Here is a 26,623-nt window from a genome sequence, read left to right as displayed (position 1 = left end):
GGCCTGGCCTGTGCTCCCACCTCCCCCAGCACTACAACTCCCAGAGCACCCTGCGGCCTGGACTGTGCTCCCACCTCCCCCAGCACTACAACTCCCAGAGCACCCAGGGGCTGGGTTTTCCCCGCCCCCTGTCCCCCAAGAACTACAACTCCCAGAGCTCCCCACGGCCTGGACTGCCCCCTCCCACCCAGCACTACAACTCCCAGAGCTCCCCGCGGCTGGACTACCCCTCCCCCCAGCACTACAACTCCCAGAACTCTCTACTCCAGGGAGTCTGTATGGCATTGGTCTCTCTTTTAACTACCTCTCATATTAATCCTCCTGGAATCTCTCCGGGGGCGGGGGCAGTGAGTGAATGGGTTAGAGCAGAAGGCTGGGAAATAGGACTCCTGGGTATTGGAGGGGGGTATGGAATCCCACTGCCCAGGAATATAGGTCTTAGCTCCAGGGAACTATGCCTCACCCAACCCACAGGACTACAAACCCCAGAATTCTCTATGGCACAGAGCCCTCAGGACTGCGACTCCCAGAATTCATTGCTGCAGGCCATATTTATCTGCTGTCCTAAAACTGTCAGAATGGGATGCCCCTGGAGCCCTGCTCCCTATCAAGGCTACCGCACCCAGAATTGCCAGCTATTTATGTATTTTCCGCCTCATCCTCTCCTCTTTTACTCCCAGAGCTCTTTGCATGCCAGAGTCTGGGCTAGCGAATAACAATGATACTAAGATGCCTGTCTGCTTTTCACCTGTGGATCTCGGCTGCCAGGGTTTCTAGGTGCCATGACACTAGTTAGGAGGGCACAAGCCTAGTGCAGGCATTAAGGGCCATGTTCTCAAAGTGCCTCCTAGCTGGACCTGTAATACGTGCAAAGGCCTTTGGGATGGGCGAAGGGTGTGTGAATTGGTTAGCTGAGCTTGAGTCTCTATTTACATGTGCTGTTACCAAATGGTCCTGTGCATTGAGACACTGAAGGTACGGGTGGGCAGACATGTTTCCAAATATGGCCTGGTTAGCAGCGCCTTTAAAAGATGTGGCCCACAATGCGCTGTGTGTACTAGTAAAAACCTGTCGAGGAATTTCCCCCTAAACTCTAGGGTACTTGGGGCTTTCCCCCCCAGACTTGGAACATGCGTTTCATGCACCAACTGCCCTTCCTCTTCCATCCTCCTTGAAATCTCTTTTCAAGTCCCTTTCCATCACTGACCATTATGACTACCTGATCTCTCACTGTGTCTGCCTTAAGCAGGCCATAAGCTCCTCAGTGCCTGGACTTTGCCTGTGTGTAAAGTTCACAGGACTGCTATGGTGCTATAGAAATGATCATAATCATAGTTCTAGCTGAGGGCTGAATAAAGGGGTCAAAGCCGAGGTCAGAACTTTTAGCATCAGCCTTTTGCATGGTTCATTCTGGGGCACAATTGCAAGAACAGTTATGTTGTTTGTATATATAAGGGAGAACTCCCCCACCCACACCCCAACCTTCTCCTCTTCCTACTTCATGTTCCTAAATACAAATTATCTCTGTGGTCCCAAAATTGTGAATCCGCTGCTCCCGCTTTCTGAGCCCCCTCTCAACTCTACCTGCTTTTGCTGCCTTCCTCCACAGCCTGGGCTCTTATCAAGTTACTCTAGACTTGGCCAAACTGAGCTTGATCCTGTAGTTCTACTTGGCAGGTGGGTGACTCCCAGATCGGGCTCCTTGTCTGAAAGGGCTCTCCCCATAACTACAGACAGCATGTGGATTGGAATGCCTGTATGCCCAGATTTATTGCATTGGTGTCACTGAGATTGAGTGTACAGCTGGAATTTTCTGGCCCCTTGGCTGGTTCGGGAGACCCAGTGACTGACAGGGAAGGTTTATATATGTTTACTCTGCTTAGCATTTTTGTCTTTACTGAGAAACTGTTCATTTGAGGGACCAGCAGAAAGGGGCTCAAGCCACAGAATCCATCTTCGGCTCTAGATTTTGACGAGCTTGGGCGTTTTGGGGGTGATGACCTAATCCCTTCATTTCCATCTCTGATTTTTATGATCTGAGATAATATTTCGAGCCCACATCCCTCTATTTTAACAGCCTGAATGTGGCCAAACCCAGAGGGAGTGGAAGACACAAATAAAGGAAAATGCTCGTTGAAAACCAGCCCAGGTTTTCAGCTTCTAGCGGTGAGGAGCTGTGCAAAACGCCAGCGAACTCATTCTGTGCATCTGGGATCCATTTTCTCATTTGGCAGCCTCTGTTGGATTCATTTTTTGTGTGTGTGCAGAAAATGCTTAGCTCACTGTTAACCAGAGCACATAATAGAGTCATCATGTGAAAGATGGCAAAACTAGTCAAGATAATTACATTTTGGACTTAATTAAAATCATGGCCACTGATGGCAGCTTAGCCTGAACTGGAGAGCTGCTCTTTCAAGCTAATTAATACATTTCATTTTGCAGCTTGAATTGTGCCACAATAAACAGCATGAACACAGACCAAGGCAGAGTTGTATAGTGCAGAGCGTAGGTTAGTTCTTGGTAGCGACCTTCATTGATCATCATTATTCTGATTCTTTAGTATGTATTTTACTTATGGGCTCAGTCAGTGATTGTGCCCCCATTATGTTAGAGATCACCCCAAAGAGTTTAGTACAGTCACTTTGAAGAGGACATTTCAAACTTGTCAAGTTTTAAGCCTAACTGTTTGTGAATCTGGCCTTTTAAAAAGAAAAGGTACAGAAAACGCAACCACACACAACCGTTATTACAATAATAGCACAGCATTATTATTCATAGATTTTTAAGGCCAGAAAGGACCATTATGATCATCCTGTCTGATCTCTTGCATAACAGGGGTCATCAAACTTCACCCCATAAGTCCTGCACCATGCCCGTATCTTGTAGCTGAGTTGAATCATGTTTTTTTAGAAAGACATCCAATCTTGATTTAAAGAATTATACACACGTAAAGCTGCCACTTTATCCTCTCTTAAATCCCTTCTTAAAACCTACTTGTGCTGTGCTATCTACAAATCACTCCCGTCTGGACTGGTTAGGCAAGCAGGGAGCTGTGTCTTCTGCATTTCTGCAAAACTGTTTGTTTTATTGTTATCTTGGCCTCTCATCTCCCCCACCCCCACCCCGTTTGTCTGGTTCATCCATCTGTTGCATTCTAACTGACATGTAGATTTGTGAGCTCTCTGCAGTCCCTTGGCTGGGGTTCCTAATGCAAATCATTAACAACCATAGCAATGACCATAGTAACTGATGCACAGAAATGCCCATCAGGGAGTGGGGGAGTCTGAAAGAATGGGAAGGGTGTAGACGCCAAGGTAGGAGGGGGATTGTTCGGGGTGGTACATGGGGGTGTGACTAGGAGTAATGGGATGAAACTGAGCAACCAGAAACTGAAGGGGAAATGTTCTGCCGTGAGTAAGAGGCTGAAATTAAGAGGAAGAAATTTAGGCTGATTACCTGGAAATACCTCCTGGCAATGGGAGGCCCTAGACTGCAGATTCATCTCCCATTGCGTGGTACATTTAAAACAGCTCCGGAGAGAACACACTTTGTGGGATCCCCTCCTGGGACCCCACACCCATCTACTGGGATCTTGCTGAGACCACCTCCCCATTTAGTAACGTGAGAAGGGCAGGGAGTTGATGGTGCCTGTTCACAGCCCTGCCTGGGTGTCACACCCCCACAATGAACCCATACCTTAGCACAATCCTGCTGAGGTACCAGGGGGGCTGAACCTACTCGGTCTTTTCCTTCTTTGGCTTTTATGGTGTCATTTTTACTTCACCATTTGTGTAAACTCTGCCACAGACAGCATAGTGAGGATCAGATCAGTGCGCTGGGTATTTGCCATGTGACTCAGGTATTGCGTAAGCCCCTCTGGCCCTGCGGTGAATGGTGGTATGGGTGTGGGAGGTTGTATTGCAGGGGCTGATTCGATGAACCTGTACGGGGTCTGGTAGCCAAAGCAAATGAAGAGAGAGACGTGCTAGACATAGAAAGAGGTGGAACTAGGACTATTACGGTAGTGGCTGATGAATGTAGCTACCATCTGATGGCTGGGTTGGAATTAACTGATTGGTCTCAGTCTACTTCCTGGTGGGCAGGTGCCCTCCTTAAAAAAACGCAAACAATCACTATTAACTCTCTTGTTAGTAGACCCAGCAAAGAAGCCAAAACGTGAATTGGTCATGGAAACTGAACTGTGTCCCTGGCCCAGGGGGTCCCTGCAGGCCGGGCTCATGATAGCAGGGCAAGGTTTGGAAAGGATTAGTAACACTAGGGTGACCAGATGTCCCGATTCTATAGGGAGTGGGTCAGTCCCAATATTTAGGGCTTTGTCTTATATAGGTGCCTATTCTAATCATAAAATAATAACTAATATTGAATCATTCACTGTGCGCTGCAGTGCATTTCATGCAAGGATCTCAAATCATTTTGCACACACTGAGCTGGATTCTTCCCCCCTCCCCCACATGGGTCCCCAGAACTAGTCTTGTAAACACGCCCATTAGAAAGCAGCACCTGCCCCGGCTGTGGGTTCAATGGGAGTTCAGGGTTTTCAGCCCGTCGCAGGAGCAGGGTCACAGAGATTAGAGATGTAGAAGACCTGTTAGGTCCTTCTGGACAATTCAAGATTGTTCGCCACAGTCTGCTCTCCAGGGCTCTGTCCAGTCTGGTTTTAAATGACTCGAGTGATGGGGCTCCCACCCCTTCCCTTGGGAGTTGGTCACACAGCTGCCTAATATTCATCTTAAATGTTCCCTTTCCTCACTTGAATCACTTACCCCTACGAATACCTCTCAGTGCCACGCTCCATAATGCCTCTCCCTCCCTGGTGATGAATCCCTTCAGATGCATGTAGACGAGGGATGTCACATCCCTGGATCCGGCCTGCTTGCTGTATTGATTTGGCCCACGTGACATATTCAGATTCTGCACAAGATTATAGTCCAATTGATTGATTTTATAATTATGTGGTAAAAAATGAGAAAGTTAGCCACAGTGTGTCTGTGACACTCTTATATTTTTACATCTGATTTTGTAAGCAAGTAGTTATTAAGTGAGGTGAAACTTGGGGGTACAAAAGACAAATCAGACTCCTGAAAGAGGTGCAGTAGCCTGGAAAGCTTGAGAGCCACTGACAACCTAACCAGACATATGTAGCTTGCTGGCTTTAATCTTTCCTTGTTAATCCACCCCACTCTGATGTACACAAGTATTATTATAAACATAGGGGGAACCGAGGTGCAGAGGGAGGTTGAGTGCAGATTGTACAGCCAGTCAGTGGCAGGACTGGGTGTTCTGGCTCCAAGTCCTCTCCTACTCTAACTACTAGATCACACTCCCGCCCAGAAGAGAGTCTAGAACCCAGGAGTGTTGGCTGTCAGTCCCTGTACTAAACTCTGAACCTCTCTCCCTGTGGTGGGAAGAGAATGCAGGATTCCTGTCTCCCACCCAGCCCCCTACTCTAGACCTCCAGCTCAGGAAGGGTTCCAGCTCCATACAGACGTGTCTGCTGTTTTTCCTGGAGCAGACAGGGTTCCAGGATGAATCGTTGTACGGGAACATGTACATAAAGGGCAGACTGAAATGAATGTTTACTAATGAGAGCTGCTTGGCTCTCGGGAGACCAGTTTATGAAAAATAAATCACAGTGCCCTTGCTTTGGAAAACAGGCTGTTAATTACAGGCAGCCTCCCTTTGGGATGTTCACACTAGGAGGCTGAGAATAAATTGCCACAGTGGTGAAAACAGTTACGGAGTCCCTTAGCGTGATTAACTGTTCAACCTCTGCTTTGTCTAGGTTTTGTCTCTTCCGGGAAAAACCACGGGGGTCTTTGATCCCGGAGGTTGGCAATGGGGTCATGGGCAGCAGCCTACAACATCAATAGTAATGTGTTGTGCTTAGATACAGTGTTGCCTTTCATCTGAGAATCTTCTCAAAGCACATTAGGATCAGCATTGGTCCTGTTTTACAGGTGGGGAAACTGAGGCACGGGACGATTTGGCCCGGGTCAGACCGCGCATCCGTGGTGGAGCCAGGAATAGAACCCAACAGCCTGATTCTCAGATCCCCTGTTTCTGCACTTGGGACATGGGCAGCGAGTTAAGGTGGCTTTAAGCCCCCTTTGCACACCCTGGACCATTTCCTCAGCTGTGTGGCTGTAGCGCCACTGATTTCACTCGAGCAATGCTGATTTATATCATCTGAGGATCTGGCCCCCCGTGCTCTGGGATCAAACAGGGGTCTGCCGGGCCCCTGCTGTAAGTTAGAGTAGCTTCAAGGCTGCTCTAACTTATGCTCTGCTTCACATAGTCCCTGGCTATAGTGCAGTGTGCTCCGGACATGCCCCCTGTCTGCCCCCTCTGCCGGGGGTGGGAGTAAGGCTGATGCTCTTGCAGTCCTACACCCTCTGTGTGGGGCTGGGAGGGTGCAGCATGGCTGAGAACCAGGCCCCCAGAATCCAGAGAGTGGGAACAGGGCTATTGTAGCCACATCAGACTGTGCTCACGTCAGAGCCTGAGGATGGTGATGCAGTGAGCATGGGGATGGGATTACTCTGGGTCTCCCAAGAGATGACAACGTGTTTCTCTAGCTGCTTAAGGGCCAGTGTCACTGGTCTCTGGGGTAACCTATAACCACTGGACATGGGCTGTGGAGCCGTGTAGGTCCGGAATCCTAGCCCCTCGGTGCCTGATAAGTTGTGTAGCGGCCTAGGTGAACTGACTGGCTGGGTCTCAGTCCAGTCCCCCCTGACCAGTATTGTCTCATTGTTTCCTGGTGCTCCCCCGTCTCTCTGTCTGTAGCCACCCGGTGTCTCTCATCTTGTCCTTAGATTGTCGGCTCTTTGGGGCAGGGGCCGTCTCTTTGTTCTGCGCCTGTACAACCCCCAGCGCCACAGATTCCTGGTCCAGGACAGGGGTTCGGAGGTGCTAGCAGAATACAAATGAGAATAAATAATTTCTCGAGGTTTTATACTGGTGCCCATCCCCATATGGTCTGAACGCTCACCATGGGGTCTTCCCTGACAGTGCTCAGGCAATGTGCCTCAGGCCTGACCCCTGGCTAGCAGATCTAGGGGTGAAAGGGAGTTGAAGTACCAAGGTTTATCCAGCTTCTCTGCTGAGGCTGCCAGTAGAGAGCGAGTAAAGACTAAGGGGGCGATGGGGTCACCTGACCCTGGCCCCAGGCCTAAGGTCCACCAGCTCACTTCAGGCCATCAGAGATAACAACAATCAGTCATCGCCAGCCCAGGCTGGATTGAAATTGACTTACAGGTGACAGATCTCCATAGCCCATTATTACCAATGTCCTGAACCATCCAGGGCCCGCTCACAGGTCTTGTGAATACGAAGCAGGCTCAGTCCCTGCTGGCTTAGAGGGCTCAGGAACCAGTGCCTGCCAGTCTAGGGAGCCAGACCCTAAGGGCCTTATTCTGACTGAACCTGCTCCCGCGCAGGTGGAGTTTCAGGCTAAGGCGTGGGCAGGGTGGAGGGTGACTCTCCCATCTGATTCCTGTACCGCTGGTATGCAGCCAGCTGAAAGTCTGGGGCGGCGCCAGGGCAGGGCAGGGCATGGGACTCACGAGGGGAGAAGCCAGCCCAAACCTGCAAAGCACACACAGCTCCTAGCATGATGTTTAGAGAAACCTGCCCGGAACACATGACTGGCTTGTACGCGGGCAGCGAGTCCAGGCCTCCCTTACCCTGGCAGCTCTAGAGTGGCTCACAGTGCCAGCTGCGTACACCTCCAGGCCTTTGGCCGGGGCCGAGCATGGGTGTCTGATGGGATGACAGCGTCTGGCACGCCAACCTTTCCCTCTTGGTTTCCTTTCAATCTCTCCCCACCCCCCACACCCCAGCTCAGCAACCTCCGACTGTGTCATTCAGCCTCCCAAAAGCCATCTCTGTTTCTGCGGCACGTGCAGCAGCTCCTAGAGTCTCCCAGAATTCTTTGCAGCTGGGAAGCGCAAAGGATTGTGGGGCTCAGGCAGAAACATACAGCTAGAGAAGGGCGGGTTGGGAGTGGCCTGGGAGGGTCTGTCACCCCACCATTGTCACTTACAGGGGACCCTGAGTCACTGGGCCCCTAAGCCTGCCCTTGTCCCTCCTTTTTCCTGCTGGGGATGGGAGAGGATGGGACACCCCCAAAGCCCCATTTCTCACCGTGTCAGAATGACTGCATCCCCGTGGTTCACGCTCAGCTCAGTGACCTGGGAAGCATTGGCGCAGATGCGTTTGCTCTCTATCCCCAGGGCTTTCTTGGTGGACACCTCTCAGCTCTGCCGTTCTCTCCCTCTTTAGCTCACATGCAGGGGGAGGTGCAAGAGGCATTTGTGTGTGGGTTTGGGTTGGCATGATCGTGTGTGTGTGTTCAGGGCAGGGTGGGGTGCCTGAAGGACCACACATATTGTGATCTTTACCAGCTGCTGGGAATGGGCTCTGAGCAGCACCGTAACTTGTCAGTTTCACCCAGCTCTTCCTCTGGGGCTGGTAATGTTGGGGAGTGGTCGGTGTTGTGGGGGCCAGTTGATGCAATAGCAATGGATAGTGCCCCACCTCCTCTAGGTTTCTGTCTATGTAATTGTACTGACTTCAGGGGGTTTGCACGCAAGTGTAAGTGACAAGAGGCTCAAAGCCTTTGGTTTTCAATTTGTCAGGATGGTGCGTGAATGTGTCTGTACATGTGCGCACGCCGGTGTGTGTGCACACACTTGTGCATTGTGTGTATACAACAAATGTTTAAATGATCTAAGTAAAACCAACTTTCTAGCCATCCCAGAAGAATGTGTCTGTGCTTAGGGAGAAGCTTTAATTAGGACACCTGTCAGCACACCCAGCTTCAAAGGGCTTCTCTCATCATTAATTCCTGAAGCCTCACAAGACCCCCCAAGGAAGGAGGGAAGTTTTGTCTTCCCTTGTTTGGCAGATGGAGAAACCGAGGCATGGCGAGAGGAAGTGATTTCGGGGCTGGGATTAGAACACACTCTGGGCACCCCAGGGCAGCCCCCCATCCTTGGCCAGGATGGAAAAGCCTGTGTTTATGAATGCAAAAGCAGAGTCTTTCATACGACCTTCCTGCTCTGATAACAAGCCCAGAATGCAGACGCAAGCTCAGCGTTGTGCACACAGGCGTGTGTGTTCGGGAGTCACTTTGTAAACAGGCGGCCGCATTCATGCATTCAAGAATCTGCCCCCCCTCCAAATTCACCACTCCCCAGGGCGCCTCTCCAGGTCGCACCTTTGTTTATACATCTCCCGCACGGGGCTAAGAACAGGGCTCTGTCTGCTGGGTTCTGCTGGGCCGGGCCAAATTATTTTGAAGACGGCTGCTTCTCGCCACAGTCTCTGATAGTTTCTGAAACAGGCTAAGCCTTCCAATGGAGAACAAGGCATCAGCTCTGTATCCTTGTAAGTTGTCCCTGAGGAGGATATGGGTGGCCCCAGCTATGGGGCAGGGGAGAGTGAAGAACAGATCTGTCCCAAAGCAGCAAGTACACGAGCCAGTTATTAATGAAGCCACACATGGCCTCAGTAAGGCAGGACAGTGCTATCATCCCTAGTTCACAGGTGGAGAAACCGAGGCACAGATTGGGGAAGCAACTTGCCTAAGGTCAACCAGTGAACCAGAAGCAGAGCTAAGAACAGAACCCAGGTGTCTGGATTCCCAGCTGTGAGCTCTAAGCACTAGACGGCGCTCCCCCTCCTCTGCCCGGGTGTTGCAAGGCAGGGGTGAGTGGGCCTGGCAGGCCGTAGGAACTAGGGAGAAGGTTGCAGTTACAATGTGGGGATAGAAGAAGGATAAGTGGAGGAGACAGGCAACAAGTACAGAGCTGGGGCGGGGGAAGAGAGAGCAGGAAGGGTGGGGTTAGAGAGTGTGTGAAAGCTCTGGGGAGGGTCAGAGGGGAAGCAGAAAGCTGAGGGAGAGAGCAGGGGGATGGAAATCTCAGGGTGTGGAGACGACGGGGAAGGGAGAGTTGAGGGGTGGGAGCAAAGAACTAGTGTGTGGAGCAGAGTGCTGAGGGGTGCAGAGAGCTGGGGGTGCGTGGCACGGGGCTGGGGTGCAGAGCGTTAGGGCTGGGGAAGGGAACAGCAGGTTGCTGGGGTGCTGGCCTCTGCAGTTTTGTAACATTCCCAGCTTTCTTCTCTCTCCCCAGCTGCTGATTCCCCCACCCCCCGTCCCCTCCTTCGCAGCGAGTATTTATGTGGCTGGTACACACCAAAGTAATGTGGTGTCGCTATAGATCATTCTCAGCACCATAAAGCTGGCAGGATAAAATGAGTTTAGTGCACAGGAGAGGAGAAATGATTGAAAATGTTGCAGATTTGTTCAAGGCCTCATCTCACTTTTGCCCAGAATGACTCCCCTCTCTAATCAGCCGGTCCCAGGGCGGCTTCTCTTCTGGCTGCTCTTGATTAAATCGGCCTCTGCAGTTTTTTACATATTTATTCCATGGCCTGGGGAGGGGATTTTGTGTTGTCCCCGGTTGGTTTCTAAGCACAAGGGCAATGGAATTGATCCTGTGTATGGGTAGGAGATAGAAGGGCGCTTGCTGGGGTCGACCCTTCTGCACTTTGGCTGGGCAGCAGGTATTGAATCTATCAGAGTTCAGCAAAATCTCCCATGGAGGAATCAGTTTCTCTCTATGTGTGTGTGTTTATATAAAGACTTTATTGTTATTATTTGTATTACCCTAGTGACTGGGAGCCCCAGCCACGCACCAGCGCCCCATTGTGCTAGGCGCTGTACAAACACAGAACACAAAGATGCACCCCCCTTGTGTTCACAGCCCTTCCCCTTGTGCTGGGATTGATCCTCCCAGGCTTTACAAACACAGCCCTCAAGCTGGCTGGGAAATTATTATATTTTTCCCCTGCAAATAAATAAATAAATAAATAAATAAATAAAATCAATGAAAATTTCCCCTTTTTGTGGACTTTCTCCCCCCCAGGTTTTCTTAATAACAAAACAAGCCCCCACACTGAAACATTTGGGAATTTCATTTTTGGATGAAAACCTCGATGAGGTCGCTGTTTTGCTGAAACTCCATTTTTCATTGGAAAAAAAAAGGGTTGACCAAAAAATGTCAAGCGGCCCTAACTAATCTCCCTGAGTCCTGCTCTGGGATGGGGGAGCTGCCAGGATTGGCGCTGAAGGGAGTGGGGTGGGTGATTCAGTAGGTGGCTCTCTTCCCTCGAAGTCGATGTTGAACTAATGTTCCCTGCCCAGCTCCTGGCCCCCGTGCCCGGCGTGGAGTGCACTGGGGGCACTTTCCTTGTGCTTATGTTGCTGCTCACATTTCACCCCCATAAGGGATCATTTGGCATTTACAAGAGCTTTCCGTAAAAGGATTAACTTCAACACATGCATCCTGGTCCCCTTACGGCACGTGATCTTCTGGCTCAATAACGAGATTTAAGAGCCAAGGCTCGATGCCAGTTTGGATTGGGCTACTAACTGGGATTCATTGATCACAGAAGCCAGGCCAGCTTCTCATCTGATCTGCAGAGACACACAAGGGATAGTAAAATCTATGTGGAGTTTTGACATCTATCCTCTTTCCCGTGAGGCTTTTGGACATTATCTGAAGGCCTGACCCGTTGTGACACTCAGTGCTAATTGGGCGTCTGTTTGTGCCATGGAACAGCAGCTACATAGTTGGCCATGCTGAGTATGTCGCTGGAGGACATTCTGCCTGGCAGCTCCGATGAGGAGACTCCTGGAAGTTGTGAGGTCCTGTTGCAGCGGGGCTGGAAACCTGCCAGCAAGGAGCTAAAGAAGGGAGAAGCTGCCCCGTCCTAAAGTGCAGGAGCTCAGTTGCGGGTCTCCAGCTATGAGCAATCGGATGAAAACAAGCAAACGGGAAACGAAAGCTGATTGTCAGGAAACATTTCCTGAGAAGTCACAAGATCTGCTAGACCGTGGAACGGTCCCCCAAGTGGGAAACCTGCACTTTCCCCCATTAAAAACTAGACAGGACAAAGCTGGTCATTTTAAACCGGTTTCCAAAACACCACCTTGATCTCACTTCTACTAGAGCTCCGCTGACCTAACGGGGTGTCAGAGGGAGGAGAATCAGGCCTCGGATATTGGTTTGATTTCCTACACACATTGGGGCTTCGAAAGCCAGTTTAGCCTTTTTTGTTTTTAAGATGGCACTTAAAATATTGATAACGGTTTGATGACGGCCTGGTGCCAACTGGCAAGGATGCCAATGTAACTTCCCTACAAATCAGGTCAATTGCGTTGCCATGGTGAAGGCTGTGATCTCAGAGAATGGAATTATCAGATCATGAGCAGAACTAAGTGGGGCAGAGATTCCAGTCGGAGCAAGCGAGAGGAAGGGAGGGAGAGAGACCAGGTGATGGGCGACGCCTCAGATTCCCAATATCTCTGTCTGCTCATGTTCTAATGAAACCAAACCACCCCTCCCTGATGTCTTCCATTTGAAACCCCATCTCTTTCCAGCAGATGCTAGAAACAAACCTCCTTACAAATAAGACTGCTGCTGGGGATAGATAGATATTTGATCAGCATGGGTTTTGAAATCAATACATTAACACTAACCACACGTCACTTAAGTTTGTTAGGGGTGAAACAATGCTGATGAGGACTCTTCCTTTGCTGGGTATCCAATATATATATTCCTTTCTGGAGCCCCCAGGCAAGGGGAACTAAAAGGAGGTTAACCAGAGACCTGGTAATGCCCCCGCATCTTGACACAATTAGCTATATCTATCTATGTATCTCTCTATAGGCTTGGGAGACAGAGGTGGGAGAATGCTTTTGGGAAAGCTGGGCCAAGATTTGAGCGGAGCCCCCAAATATCCTCAGCAGGTGTAACTCAGCACAACTCCATTGAAGTCAACACGTCGATTTACACCCCTGAGAATCTGGCCTTCTTTTTAATGACTCCTTGTCTGCAAATGCGAAATGACTTTATATTTTTGCTATAATTAAACATTTTTCCTGCAGGGAAAGACCATGCTGACTGACTCTAGCTCCTTCTGATGACATTCCCCCTCCCCCGCCATCTTCTCTAATTAAATTCATTACAGTAATTAGTTGGGCTCCCGGTCTCCTTTTGCTTGAACAGGTTATACAGAGTGCCCACAGAAAGGACGGAGAGTTTTGTGGCTAAGGCACTAAACTAGGACTCCAAAGAGCCGAGTTCAGTTCTTCAGGCTGCTCTGCCTGTGTGATCTTTGGCAAGTCAGTGTTCAAGCCGAATAAGAGGCACTACGGTGCAGCATTCGGGCTTTATTCCTTCCTCCACATATACAGGCTTCTACTTTCAGGAAGTGCTTGGTAAGAGAGGACTCTAAGTTTCTAGACATTACCCTAGACATGAGCATACTATCATACTATATAATAGCCCGTCTTACAATTTAGGCCTTCTGTGAGGCATGGCTAGAAAGGGTTAAACATCCTGCAAAATAAATAACCCTCAAAAGACATGTAGGGAGAGAGTGTTTGTGTTTTTGTGTATTTACATATGTATGAGTAGGGTCCACAATCTAATCAACCGTCCCTGCCTATGCTGTATTCTGATAATTCAGAGGTCAAAAGAACATCCTATCGTTTAAATGAATTGTAAACACGGGATATCTCGGTATTCATCTCTCTTTGAAATGTACCGTGAATGGCGGAGGAACAAGCAAATGGCCTCATGTTAATTCGTATAGCTAAGTACCGGTGATGGACCTCCTTCACAGTCATCCTAATTACCTTTTGTTCCCGGAGGAAATCCCAACTTGTCAAAGAGGACATGAAATTGTATAAAAGATCCTTGGATCTTGATTCTGTCATCTCAGATCTGCTTCGACTTCATCAGGGGAAGTTTGAGTCGCAAGACTGAGGTCCCGGTTATGCTGGTACGCCCTGAATATGAGATTTGGACATTGGACTATGACCTAGGAACTGAATTCTAAAGGAACTCTTTGCAACTACAAAGCTCACCATCTCTACTGTGAATCTGCACCTCAATTAATTGAGCTCACGTCTGTATGTATAATGATCTTTTAACTATACTCTCTTTTGTTTTTAATAAATTTTAGTTTAGTTAATAAGAATTGGCTGTAGCATGTGTTTGGGTACAATCTGAAACATTCATTAACCTGGGAGGTAATCTGTCCGATCCTTTGGGATTGGTAGAACCTGTTCTTTTATGTGACGAAATAAGATTTACAGAAATTTTCATCATATTTGACGTGGGAACCTGGATGGAGGCCTGAGGCAGGATCACTTGAAGGGAACTGTGATGTTTGGACTTCTGAGTAACCAGTAAGGTAATAAAGAAGCTGTTTGTTTTATGCTGGTTTGGTGAATCTAAGTATTGGAATATCCACCAGTTTTATGGGGATTGGCTGCCCCATTCTTTGCAGTTCACCCTAATTGAGTGACCACAGCTGGCTCCCCATTGGAAGCCCGGTCACACCTTCACACACAAGTTGGACCGCTTTAACAATACTGGTCTATATAGTTACATAACCCTTCTGCAGGTGTTGTTGGCAGGAAAAGGATCCAGGTTCAATTATCACCTAGGGGTTCTGAGACCTGGAATAACACTGGCTCAAGCCCCCACTTAGAAACCTGGGAAAACTAAATTACCTTCCCTGGCAATACTTCCCCGCTCGCAAGCATGGAGTCCAGGGGGTTCAAACAAAGAGAACTTGGGGCGGGGGTGAGAAGGGGACACAGAGTAACTTTGGGAAAGCCAGCAATTAACAAATCAACACTTGCTATTGGGCAGGCCGACTCCCTCCCAACACCTCCACCCAGGTGCCTTGGCAACAGTCTTAACCTCAAGCCTCCTCTCACAGTTGCAAGGGAGTAAAGAAGCAACACGTTCCTTCCAGCACTAGCCCCTGCCCTCCTCCAGACTGCTCAACTTACAGTTTGTCCTCTAGGCTTGGCGGAGTCCAAAATCCAGGCAAGTCCATCTCCAGCCCCGAAGGGAAACGTTGTTTGGGCTACTCCAGGGGCTGCTGTACCCAACCACCTATCCCAGCTGAAGTGATGACAGCTTTCATGCTAGGTAGGAAGGCCAACACCAGAGTCCTCCGCTGGGATGTAGCTCTCTGAGGTTTCCACCCTGGCCACCATACACTTATCCTCTACACGATTTATTATACACACTGAAATGCAGTCTTTGCTCTACGCTGTGTATCTAGAGAGAGATCTTACCACAAAGAAAACACTCCCCACTGAAACTGACAGCCCTTTCCCTTCTATCTTTTGTTAGTTTTAGCCAGGCTCTGGTACCCAACCATGCCTGACTGTGGTTTAGGTTAGGGTGATCTCTTCCTCATGCACTGTGGGTGCCACCCTCTTGCCCTTTTCCCCCTTGACAGGGGTAACAACATTTAATTGCCCCCCAAATTAAAACTTAATTGAAATTTGATCAAAACACCCCCAAACTGTCATATAATAGAAATGCAAATGAGGCCTGGCCCATTCACTTGTTTCCCCTTGCTCGTCAACAAGTGATGGCAGCTCCTTCCATGATGGAGCTTCTGTCCCTCTGGAGTTCTCAAGAAGCTGTGGTCTGCTCATCCCCCTGTTCACTAAAGTAACCTGCTGCTCCAAAGACGCAGGCTCCTGACATTTGAGCCAGAGAGGAATCCCTTTCATACGTAACAGAAATATTGTTACTTAAAAGACAGATTTCGCTTTTTATTTATGTATTTATTTTGTGCAATGCACTCGCAGGAGAATAAAATTACCCAAGTACAAACTTGGCTTTGGATTCCTTTTAATATTTTATAGACATCAAACACAGCACTTCCAAAACATTGTTAATTAAAACCCTGATGGTGTCATTTATAGCTCGTGCTTCAAAGGAAGCAATGATGTCAGTTTCCTTGTATCTTTAGAACAGCTCAAATGTAGCAGGGGTGTTAGGAGCAGCCCTGGTCTCTGGAGAGCAGAGGGGTTCCAGGATGTGGCTGTGATTAGCCAGGAGCTCAAGGGATGCACTTAATTACTTAGGGATTGATTTTCCAGGGATTTAGGAGCACAAGTCTCCCTGACTTTCAGTGGGATTTGTGCTTCTAAACCCCTTAAATGCTTCTGAAAATCCCACCCTTAATCTGCACAAAAGGCAGCAGATTGGACCTGCATTTATTTTTAATCCAGATGTTGGGCTCCAAAGACTACTGATCCCAGCACGCAAAGCTTCAGATTAATCCAAGCGGCTAAGCCAAGACGGAGCATTGCACGATGGGACCTGTAGTCTCTGGATGCTGCATCTCTGTATTAAAGATACAGTCAAAGGCTGCACTGTGGAAGTCTGTGGCCTGCATTGTGGCCCCCTAGAGGTGTAGATGTGGGCCAAATCCTATTCCCTTTGAAGGGCAAAGACTCCATTCACTTCAAGAATCTAAGATTTGGCCCCTTGGGACACAGTTTCCAGATCTGGGCCGCTAAGGTGGGTTACCCGGTTCCCTATGTGGAGAAACACATGGGGGACAGAGCTTGCCAGAGAGGTGCCGAACACCCAGCGTCTCTCATGATCCCTTGGAAGGTACCTATTTGAGCACCCAAATGTGAAATGGGCCCCTGACTTACAGTCCTAAGGATGGAATCTGGACTCATTGAGATCACAGCTGCCCTCCTGTTCTGTATCACTCTGCCATGTGGACTATTGCCTTGCTTTCCAATCCATTGTTTCCACCCTAGTCTTTCCTGTCCCACTTCTTTATTGCAGTGAGCCGTGATGCCCATCATCCCAGCTGTGCCCAGATTTACTCCCATGCAAGTTGGTGTGTTGCAAGTCTGGGTCTGGTACTGCATTGGAGGTGCCGTGGGGTCAGAGATCTGTGAATTCAGTGGGGCAGGCAGGACTGACACTCTCTTCCTATGTGTTTCTACAGATCCTAGCAAAACAGGCCTCATTCTCAGCTGGGGCCCGGTCTATTGTAATACAGACAACAATAATAAAAATAATGAACGTATTAGGCTAAACTAAACCAAGTGTTTGCTCAATAATCCCTTCCTATTGTGTGGTTTATCTGTTCTCTCGTACTTACCTAAAATGTGGGTTTATACGTGGTTGGACTAATAATAATCAGCATTCCTTTCTTCCCCTCCCTTGGAGGATCTCAAAGCTCGTTGCAAACATTCATTAAGGCTCACAACTCCACTGTGAGGGACATATTATTCCCATTTGATAGATGGGGAAACTGAGTCACACTGAGGTGAAGTAATTTGTTGACGGTCACATGTATAGTCAGTGGCAGAGATAGGAAGGACTCCCAGGCACTTTCCAGACCCTGGCTTAGACTGCTAGGCAACATGAAACATGCATTTCCAAACTGTTAGATTATTTCCCTTTAGTGCTTTTGTTAGGAGTTGAGGAAATCAGTGGGTGATCAAAGCAGGCTCTTCTTCGTACCATTCGTACATCATGCTTCACATGAACATCATTGTTCAGGGAATGCCAGGGTTTGACGTGTGTCATAGGCTCATTCTGGCACACACTGAAATCAGCAGCAATTGTCCCACTGACTTCAGACGGAGCAGGAGCAGCCCTTAGGTGTACAACAGTCCTGCTCGTTTTCTCCCTGACTCCGGAGAGCTGCAGCTTCCCATGTGCTGAGCTCAGATCCAAAATGCAGGGAGAGTTTGGTTTGGTTTTTTAAAGGTGAACTTCAAAGGAGCAGTAAAGGGCACGAAGAAAAAAAAATCATCTTTGCTCTGTGGTTTCTCTTTCAAGAGAATTTCATGCTCGTGAAGGATGCTGGCTTCCCAGCCCTGGAGACCACGGCTCTAAGTTTATACCCCGAGTAGGTAGAGCCTGGGCAGTGGCAGGGCAAGCTGCCCCCATGCCATGCTGCCAAGGTGCCTTCACCTGGTCCTGGAGTGACCCCACATCTCAGGGCAAGAGGGGAGTTCGTTCTCCCTTGGCCACTGCTGACATCGGGAAAGAGGGCAATTAATGCCAGTTGCAAAGTGAATACCTCTCTCTTAGGAGCCGGACTGAGACCTTCCACTTCATCTCACTCATGGCATGGAACAGCCTCAGCGGGTAGAGTGTGTGGTCCCTGCTGGCACAGGCTGCGAAAGCGAAAGGTTCGGTAGCCCACGACTGATACCCGGAGCCATCCAGCTCCCACAAGCTAGCCTGTGTGCCACTGAATCAATGATGAAAGACCTCCCCATCCCCTGATTAGAATACAAGCCTTTTAACCCAGTCAGGTGGAGGCAGAAGTCGCAGAGGGGGCGGCGTGATCCTTGAATCATCTTGGTATCAGCCTGTCTCCCTTACAAGGGAAAATCCCCACTGTGACCGGCCTGACCCTAGCAGCCATTCATAAGGGAACTCGCAAGGCAGGGAGGCTTGAGAAGAAAATGAGAATAAGGAGGATTAAGAAGGCAAATAGGAACAAAAAGTGGGGATTAATGACATGGAAACAGCCTGATGAGAGAGGCAGGAGCAGGGGATGGGAGCGGGAGCCCACTCAGAGTGGGGGCAGCTAGGGAGTTGGATGGCAAAGATTTGATTGAATTAGCACCGGGGAAGGGGCATGGGGCATGGGACGGTCACTGGTTGAAAGGATAAGGAGGGACAGAGGACAGGAGAGGGAGGGAGTAGAGCCAGGGACCCAGCATGGATGGCAGGGATCTGGGGCTAGAAACCAGGAGATGTCGTGACACTGGGATTGCAGAGACACTCCACAGTCTTTTGGAAGTACTGAGCTTTTGAAGCCTCACTGAAGTCAACGGGAGCTGCAGGTGCTCAGCACCTTTGAAAACCAAGCCATCATCATTCAGTATATTGGTGTTTGGGATACCTGCACAGTCCCTGGCCTCACACTTTCCCTATAGGCCAGGGGCCAAATTCTGCCCCCCCCCCCCATAGCGAGGTAATCCCATTGACTTCACAGACATAGCAGACAGCAGAATCTGGACCTGGGAAACTAACATCCAGGAAACTAGCCTACAGCCTGCAAAGACACCGGTGGATTGAATTCCAAATCCTGTGATGCTTTGCAAGGAGCTGGAAGGCTGGGAAGAGGGGGAGAAGGGAAGCAGTAAAAAGGACAGAAGGGCATGGAAGACTGTGATCATCAGGGCCCAGGAAAGATGGGAGGAGATTCTCTTTCATCTCAGGATCTTGTTCCCTGACCTATTGACTGTGTATTGCCTAAGAATTCCCAGTTAAGACATGGAGGTTTGGTAGGTCCTTGTCCCAAGATCAGGCCCAGCATTATTAGAATTACAGGTTAGTTGGGAACCTTGCTGTCCCGCACGGTTGCCCCACTTACACTTAGGAAAAACCTTCTGAATCTGCAATTGTCTTATTCACACAATTGATAAAGTCCCAAACCCAGCAAGGCAGATAGAAATCACACAGCACGTGCGTCTGAGCAGCCACATCCTCCCACCATCCCTTGCAAAAGGACCCAAAGTATCAGTCATCCTCCTCCTTAACATCATCATCACCGCACCGGTGGTCGTCATCCTGGCATCTCCCAAGAGTTACACCTCCCAAGGCACACAGGCCGGGACACAACTTTTACAACGGGTTACGCTGATGCCATTCTGCCTAAGGCACATTCAGTAGGGGGTTCAGCCCTTTCCCCTGATTTGTCGTTCCATTCCCTAGTAGTGGTGGGGTGCCCTTCTCCCTCAGGTTACTAGGCAATTTCACTCAAGCTTTTCAGCACATACCTCAGTTAGTTACCACGGCACGCTTGTGGTCAGGCATCTGCTCATGTTCCTAATGGAAAATATCCCAGGCTGGTATAAACTAGCATCTTGTGATATCTTATGAGCTAGGGTTACTCCTGGTTAGCTGCTTATGCTAAGGGTTTTGAGCCTTATGCTTTGTTTAGCTAAGGTCTTGTAGGCTTATTCCATTACTGCCTTAATTTACACCCTTGTAAATACCTCCACCTGTAGGCTACACTCTTAAGGCACTTTACACTCTATGTTTTTTGCCACCCCAAGCACGGCAGTCAGGCAGCCTTCGGCGGCGTTTCTGCGGGAGGTCCGCCCCGGTCACGTGGATTCGGTGGCGGTTCTGCGGGAGGTCCGCCGGTCCCGCGCCTTCGGCGTACTTGCCGCCAAATTGCCGCCGAAACCGCGGGACCAGTGGACCTCCCGCAGAAACGCCGCCAAAGGCTGCCTGCCGCCCGCACAGCGACCGGCAGGCAGCCCCACGCGGCTTGCCGCCCCAGGCACGTGCTTGCTGCGCTGGTGCCTGGAGCCGCCCCTGTTTACAAATATTAATTTTCACAATAGCCCTGTGAGGCAGGCGGCTACCATGGGTATTAAATATATATTTAATGGAAACTGAGGTTAAGGTGGGTTAAAGGTTAAAGTGTCAGTGGCACAGTTGGGAAAATAGCCCAGGGGTCCTGACGCTCACTTGCTGACTCTAACTGCTAGAGTCCACTTGTTCCCAGTTCAAGTCAGCGAGGAGCACTGGTGCTCCCACATAGCAAGCAAGATACCCACTCAACAAATTAATTTCCAGTCAGGAAGGCAGCTCCCCAGCCAGTGTAAACCAGTGTAAACTCACTTACACCAGGGCAAGTGTGGATCAACTCCGTTGAGGTCAATGACATCACCTTGGTCAGCTAGGAGAATCAGGTGCACTGAATTCAATGGAGTTCACTATAGCTCTAAATAGTCATGTTCCAGAAAGTTTGAGAGCTGATTCTTCCTCCCTCCTGCTGTGCCCAGAGCTTTGTAATCAGCATCAGGCTCCAAAAGGGAAACTGAATTGCTGGCACAGTGGCTGGCTGAGGGGAACACAAAGAAATTGCTGATAAGGCTACAGGAGTGTCTGTGTGGTGGGGGGGGGGAAAGAGGGTTGGATTTCCTGGCATTCTCCCTCCCTGATAAAAGACATCTTATGGGGACACTTCCCTGCTTCTCCTAAAACCAGATCTCTGCTCTGAATACTCAGAGGCCACGCGGGATATTTTCCATCTTCCTGCCCACAACGACCGGCTAAGATGCAGCAGGGTGTGTGAATCTTTCCTGCTCATCCTATACTAGGAATAAATCACTGCCAGGACTCTTCGGTGGCAGGGCGTGGGGAAAATCCCCCTTACAAGCAAATCACTATGAAGTCCGGTAGGAGGTGGTGGGGGTTATTTAGCTTTCTCTCTAGATAAAGCCAGGTCTGATTCCATGCTGGCTGGGGTGGGATGGAGAGAAGATCCCCCTGGCACTTCCCTACGCCAATCACATCACTGTAAGGGGTGCAGGTGGGGAATGAATCCCCTGGATTCCCCCATATATGAATCACTGTTACGACTATCCAGTGTGTGTGTGTGTGTGTGTGTGTGTGGTGGGGGGCGATTTATAGGCTTCCTCCCGAGTCCCCACCAATCAATTTCTCAGGCTTAGGTAGGGTGACAAGATATCCCGATTTTATAGGGACAGTCCCGATTTTTGGGTCTTTTTCTTATATAGGCTCCTATTACCCCCCACCCCCTGTCCCGATTTTTCACACTTGCTGTCTGGTCACCCTAGGCTTAGGGCCCCCTCCCAGGCTCCTGTTGGAGGGGGCAGCTGCACCCCAAAGCGGACGGGATGAGACAGGAGCAGGGAAGACGCTGCTGCCTTGGGATCCGCTGCCCACGCAGGCTCGCAGAGCCCCTTCTTGCGGGCAGCCGCCCAACAGCCAATCGGAGCGCAAGCCCAGGCCCTTTCCCTGCCCCTCCCCTCTTTTGAGGCTCGGTTAGGAAGGAGTTAAGTAGAAGCCCCGCCCTCTGAGGGGCTGGGGGGCGAATGAGAGCCGAGTGGGCGGGGCCGGGATGGAATGTTGTGAAAGTGGCATTAGAACGCTGTGTAACAGCTGCTGCTTGGCAGCCGGCGGGTGAGCGAGAACAAGTAGGGAAATAGATGACTAGACCCAGATAGGTGGCTAGAAATAAGCACAAGAGGGATCAGAAAGAAACGGGAATCAAAATAAATAGAGAAAGAGAGAGAGCAAGAGAGACACCCAGAGAGAAAGAGACCAAAATAGACCGAAGTACTGAGAGACGAAAGGCGATCAAGCCAGATACATACCCAGAAAAAGATCAGCATAAGTAGTCAGCAAGAGAAAAATAGAGGGTTGGGGAGAAAAGAGATCAATGTGGTTTAATAGAGAGTGACAGAAGAGGAGGTGAGTGGAGAGCAAGGAAGAAATGAATCATGGATTAGAGAGGAGGGACACGGAAACAGAGAGAAAGGTGACTGTGTACAGTAACTAGGACATATTCTATATAAATATGTACATGCCATACATGCACACAGAGGTAGAGGGGGCTAATTACATAAGGTAAGACGAGAGAGCATAGTTCTTCATACACCCAGAGAAGTGGGAGATAAAAAACCCCATACACACACAGAAATAAACTCTCCACTCAGAGAGAAAGGGGATAAAGAGAAAGAGAGAGCTTAATAACAGGCAGAAAGAGCAGAGAGCTTACTCTTAAAAGACCTCCAAAGACTCTCTAATGAGGCTGAGGCTGTCAGTATAACTCTGATCAATTAGTGACCAAGAGCTGGTTTGATCATCTGTGGAAAGGGCAGGGGGACATGTTCTCAGCACTGCGATCTCTTTAACTGGAAATGCTCCCCAAACACAGCAAGAAGCTAGAAGTCAAAGCTCCACAGACAGAACAATCGAAAGATAGGAGATTGGAGCCCCGGCTGCTCTCTTGAAGCTCTTCAATGGCAGAGGAAGCGGTGATCTCTATCTATGGACCATTGAAGGTAAAGGGGAGGCTGAGATTGAAAGCTGGCAGAAGTGGAAAGGAAAAGATTTCTAAATGAGAGCATTAGAGTGAGCCACTCAGAGAGACATTTATCTGCTGCATGCAGGAAAGTGTAAACTTTTGCTACATATTGAAGTCTGAAGGGGCTGGGGGAAAAAAATCCTACATCTGAACTAAAACAGCGAAGCGTGCGGGAGCTGATTAAAATGACACCGAATATTAACCCAAGAGAAAGGTATGGTGTAACTTTTCTCTCCAGGGGTTTAAGAGCCAGGCCAAGCAGTGGTAGAAAAATGATTGTTGCTTAACACAATTTCATGCTGAAATAAATATTGCATTGTAGAAGACAGAATCAGACGGTTTGGACATTTTGTACGGCGTCAAGAAATTGAAGGGTACAGAATCGATTGTTTTTCTATTTAATGTTTTGCTATTAAATCTCCATGGGAGAACAGATTTTAAATAAGAAAAGCAAGAAGAGTCCAATTTGACGTGTGCGGTGCTGGAAATGCTGGATGAGCCTACAGGGTTAATACAGTGCTCCGAAGTCCTGAAACAGACAGGATACTAAACACATGCTCCTAATTGCTCCCACTCCAGTTCGGAAGCTGGCACTGGCTAGTGGACTTTGGATTGCGATCCTCCATTCTGAGCCCACCGGCATGATCTTCCTTTCTGAATCTACCTGACTAAGTTCACCTCCTCCTGGTTCAAATGAGGAGTCAGGGTTCCAGATGAACATATGCAGACCAGGAAGAAATACATTTTCATAACTTTCTTTGCCTCTTGGCTTCTGCTTTTCTACTTTGGAGGAGACCAAATAAAACGGCTGGCCTTCCTCTCCAGAAAGAAAGCCGCAGTGCTGAAGAACTGGCCCCGCTGGACGGACAGGTCCCTCCTCAAGAGCTTTGCAGATCCCGAAGAACTTCAGAGTGATGGAGGCCACCACAAACAATCCGCCAAAGCCAGAAGGGAGTCGAGAATTAACATCTACAAGCACAGCAGGTGCCGCATGGAAACTTGCTTTGATTTTTCCAGGTGTGAGAAACATGGTTTCAAGGTCTTTGTCTACCCCGTGGAGAGAGAGGACCCGGTGTCAGAAAGTTACCTCAAAATAATCACATCCATTGAGGAGTCCCGATACTACACCTCCAACCCAGAAGAAGCCTGCCTCTTTATCCTAAATATTGATACTTTGGATAGGGATCATCTCTCCATCCAGTATGTCCACAACATCAACAATAAAATCCAAGGTTTCCCTCTATGGAATGATGGCCAAAACCATCTGATATTTAATCTTTACTCAGGCACCTGGCCGAATTACACCGAGGATCTGGGCTTTGACATTGGACAGGCCATCCTGGCCAAGGCAAGTTTTTATGTTGAGAACTTCAGGCCCGGCTTTGATATCTCCATTCCTTTGTTTTCGAAGGAGCATCCTCAGAAGGGTGGGGAGAGAGGCTGGCTGTACCAGAACTCTGTGCCTCCTAAGAAAAAGTACATGTTGGCTTTTAAAGGGAAAAGGTACCTGACTGGCATTGGCTCTGACACCAGGAATGCATTACATCATATCCATAATGGCAAGGATATCATCTCCCTGACCACCTGCAAACATGGCAAAGACTGGGAGAAACACAAGGACACGCGCTGTGACAAAGATAACTCGGACTATGAAAAGTAAGTCATTACTGATGTTGAGATATACTCCAATCCAGTGATTTATGGGTGAAATCCCTAGGGGATGGAGGAAACTCCACAGGTGTCGAGGCTCTGGACCAAGTTAAATAGTGCACTGGAATGTAGTTAGCCAATGAAAATGCAAAGACATAGAGGAAGAGGGGAGGAAAAGATGTCTCTCCTGGCTGAGAATCAGATCCTCCGCTGATGTGAATGGCCATTGCTTCGTTGGCTGTGATGATTTACACCAGCTGAAGATCTGGCCCTGAACATTTAGAGTCACATAACAGACGGGTAATTTCTCTAGTCATCTTCCTCCTTCCCATCCCTCTGTATAAATCACTGCTTAATTTCCGTGATGGGAAGTGAAAGGCGGGGCTGGCCTGTTCTGTATTAAAGTTCAAATAATCTAGTGAGAGCTGCTCTTATCTGCGATCAGCCCGGCTGCCCCTCTAATACGAGATTTGCTTTTTTCCAGAATTCCGGCAGAGAGGAATGATACTTTCTCCCCTCGCCCCCCACCCCAGCATAAATATTTTTATTGGCGTTGAACCCAAACGAAACCGCCAGAGCTGAACACCCCCTAACGTGGTGGTGCTTGAAATCTGGATCCAGGCTTTCGGCCCTTGGCCCATAGCAGTGCCTTGGCTGGTGGAGGGGTTGTTTTATCGGAATATTGAGTCTAGGCAGAACTTCTTAGTTTGGTAATGACGGGGATTACTGCTGCGCTGTTGCAATGCAGTGGTTGTTAGAGTCTTTACTCACTAAGATCACATCTACACTCGAGATGGAGGTGTTATTACCAGCTCAGGTAGACATATGTGCACTAGCTTTAACTGACCTAGCGGCTAAATATAGAAGCATAGCCATGGGGGTGAAGGCTGCAGGATGGCTAGCTACTGCCCCAAGGACAGTCGTGCCTGGGATGCTAGGGACTTACTCGGGTGGCTGGTCTGTCCTGCCACCTACCCCTCTGCGGCGACTCCCCTTCTATTGTGAGCCCACTAGCTAGTGTGCATCTGGCTACCCCAGCTGGAAATTCACCTTCAGCTTGAGTGTAGCTGGAGTACCCATACACTGCCAAAAAAAATCCCCTGGATTCCCCCATATATGAATCACTGTTACGACTACCCACCCCCCTAGCAGCAGTGACTCTAGGGTGACCAGATGTCCTGATTTTATAGGGACAGTCCCGATCTTTGGGGCTTTTTCTTACAATAGGCACCTATTACCCCCCACCCCCTGACCCGATTTTTCACACTTGCCATCTGGTCACCCTAAGTGAGTCTCCGAGCCCGGGTCTACAGACTTGGGCTCATGCGGCGACGGTACTAAAAAGAGCAACGTAGCTGTTCCCTCTCAGGCTGGAGCCCGGGCTCTGAAACCCAGCTAGGGAAGTGGGTCTCAGAGCCTGGGTCTACCCCAGACGGAAACATCTACACCACAGACGCCAGGGCGCGAGCTCGAGTCTGTAGCCCTGGGCTCTGAGACTCGTTGCCATGTTTCTGGGGTGGTTTTTTAATTTTTTTGCAGTGTAGACATAGCCCTAGAGTCTGATCCTGAGAGGTGCTGAACAGCTCCGGGTCCCATTGACTTTACTCTACGTTGAGAGCGCTTAGCATCTCTCCGGAGCTGGGGACGCACTAGTTCAAGTGGGATTTTCCAGCAGGGCTGCGTTGTGGCGTCAGGCTCAGCTCAGTGTTAGTGGGCATTCTTGTGACTGCAAATGATCACTGACCGAAGGATTCCAGCAGCAGGAACAGTCAGGTGAGGCGAGATTGGCTCCAGGGCATAAACCACCCCCTAACCGATGGTGGTTAGGCCGACTCCCCCCGCGGGCAGGTCATTCTGTAATTGTTCACTTTGGAGTTTCTTGGCCCCAGTTGGAGACAGGATTTCAAATGAGATGGACCCCCGGTCTGCTCCTGTCTGGCAATTCCTGCGTTTTCCTCGGAGCCGTTATTGATGATGGTTGTCAACAATGAGTCACTTCCCTGACGGCCAATGTCTTCTCGCCCAGTGTGCGCATTCCGATCCGAGGTTTCGGTTCAAGCCCATTGCTCTCCGTTAGCAAGATGAGAGGGAATCGTTAGACACAGTGGAATAATGAGAGGAAGATAATGACTGTTTTGTCCCCTTTCTTTTATACTCTGTCACCAGGACTCCCAGTGGGAGTTGGTCAGTTAGAAGTCCTGATGCCTCTAGGCTTAAATATAAAGGGATG

At 49.2% G+C, this 26,623-nt stretch overlaps 1 protein-coding gene across 1 annotated transcript in view; it reads left to right on the top strand.

Moving 5' to 3' along the window:
* Positions 1-21,827: 21,827 nt before the first annotated feature.
* The window catches only part of EXTL1 (exostosin like glycosyltransferase 1), a 48,278-nt gene continuing 43,482 nt past the window's right edge, over positions 21,828-26,623 (top strand). Inside the window, exon 1 of the mRNA XM_024203676.2 lies at positions 21,828-24,399. Coding sequence (XP_024059444.2) covers positions 23,465-24,399 — 935 coding nt within the window. The 5' untranslated portion in view covers positions 21,828-23,464. The remainder of the gene's footprint in view (positions 24,400-26,623) is intronic.

Source organism: Terrapene carolina, unplaced genomic scaffold (assembly GCF_002925995.2).
Source record: "Terrapene carolina triunguis isolate 2854851 unplaced genomic scaffold, T_m_triunguis-2.0 Scaffold236, whole genome shotgun sequence".
NCBI lineage: Eukaryota > Metazoa > Chordata > Testudines > Emydidae > Terrapene > Terrapene triunguis.
Note: the sequence above shows the minus strand (reverse complement) of the source record. Positions and strands in the feature narration are given on the sequence as shown.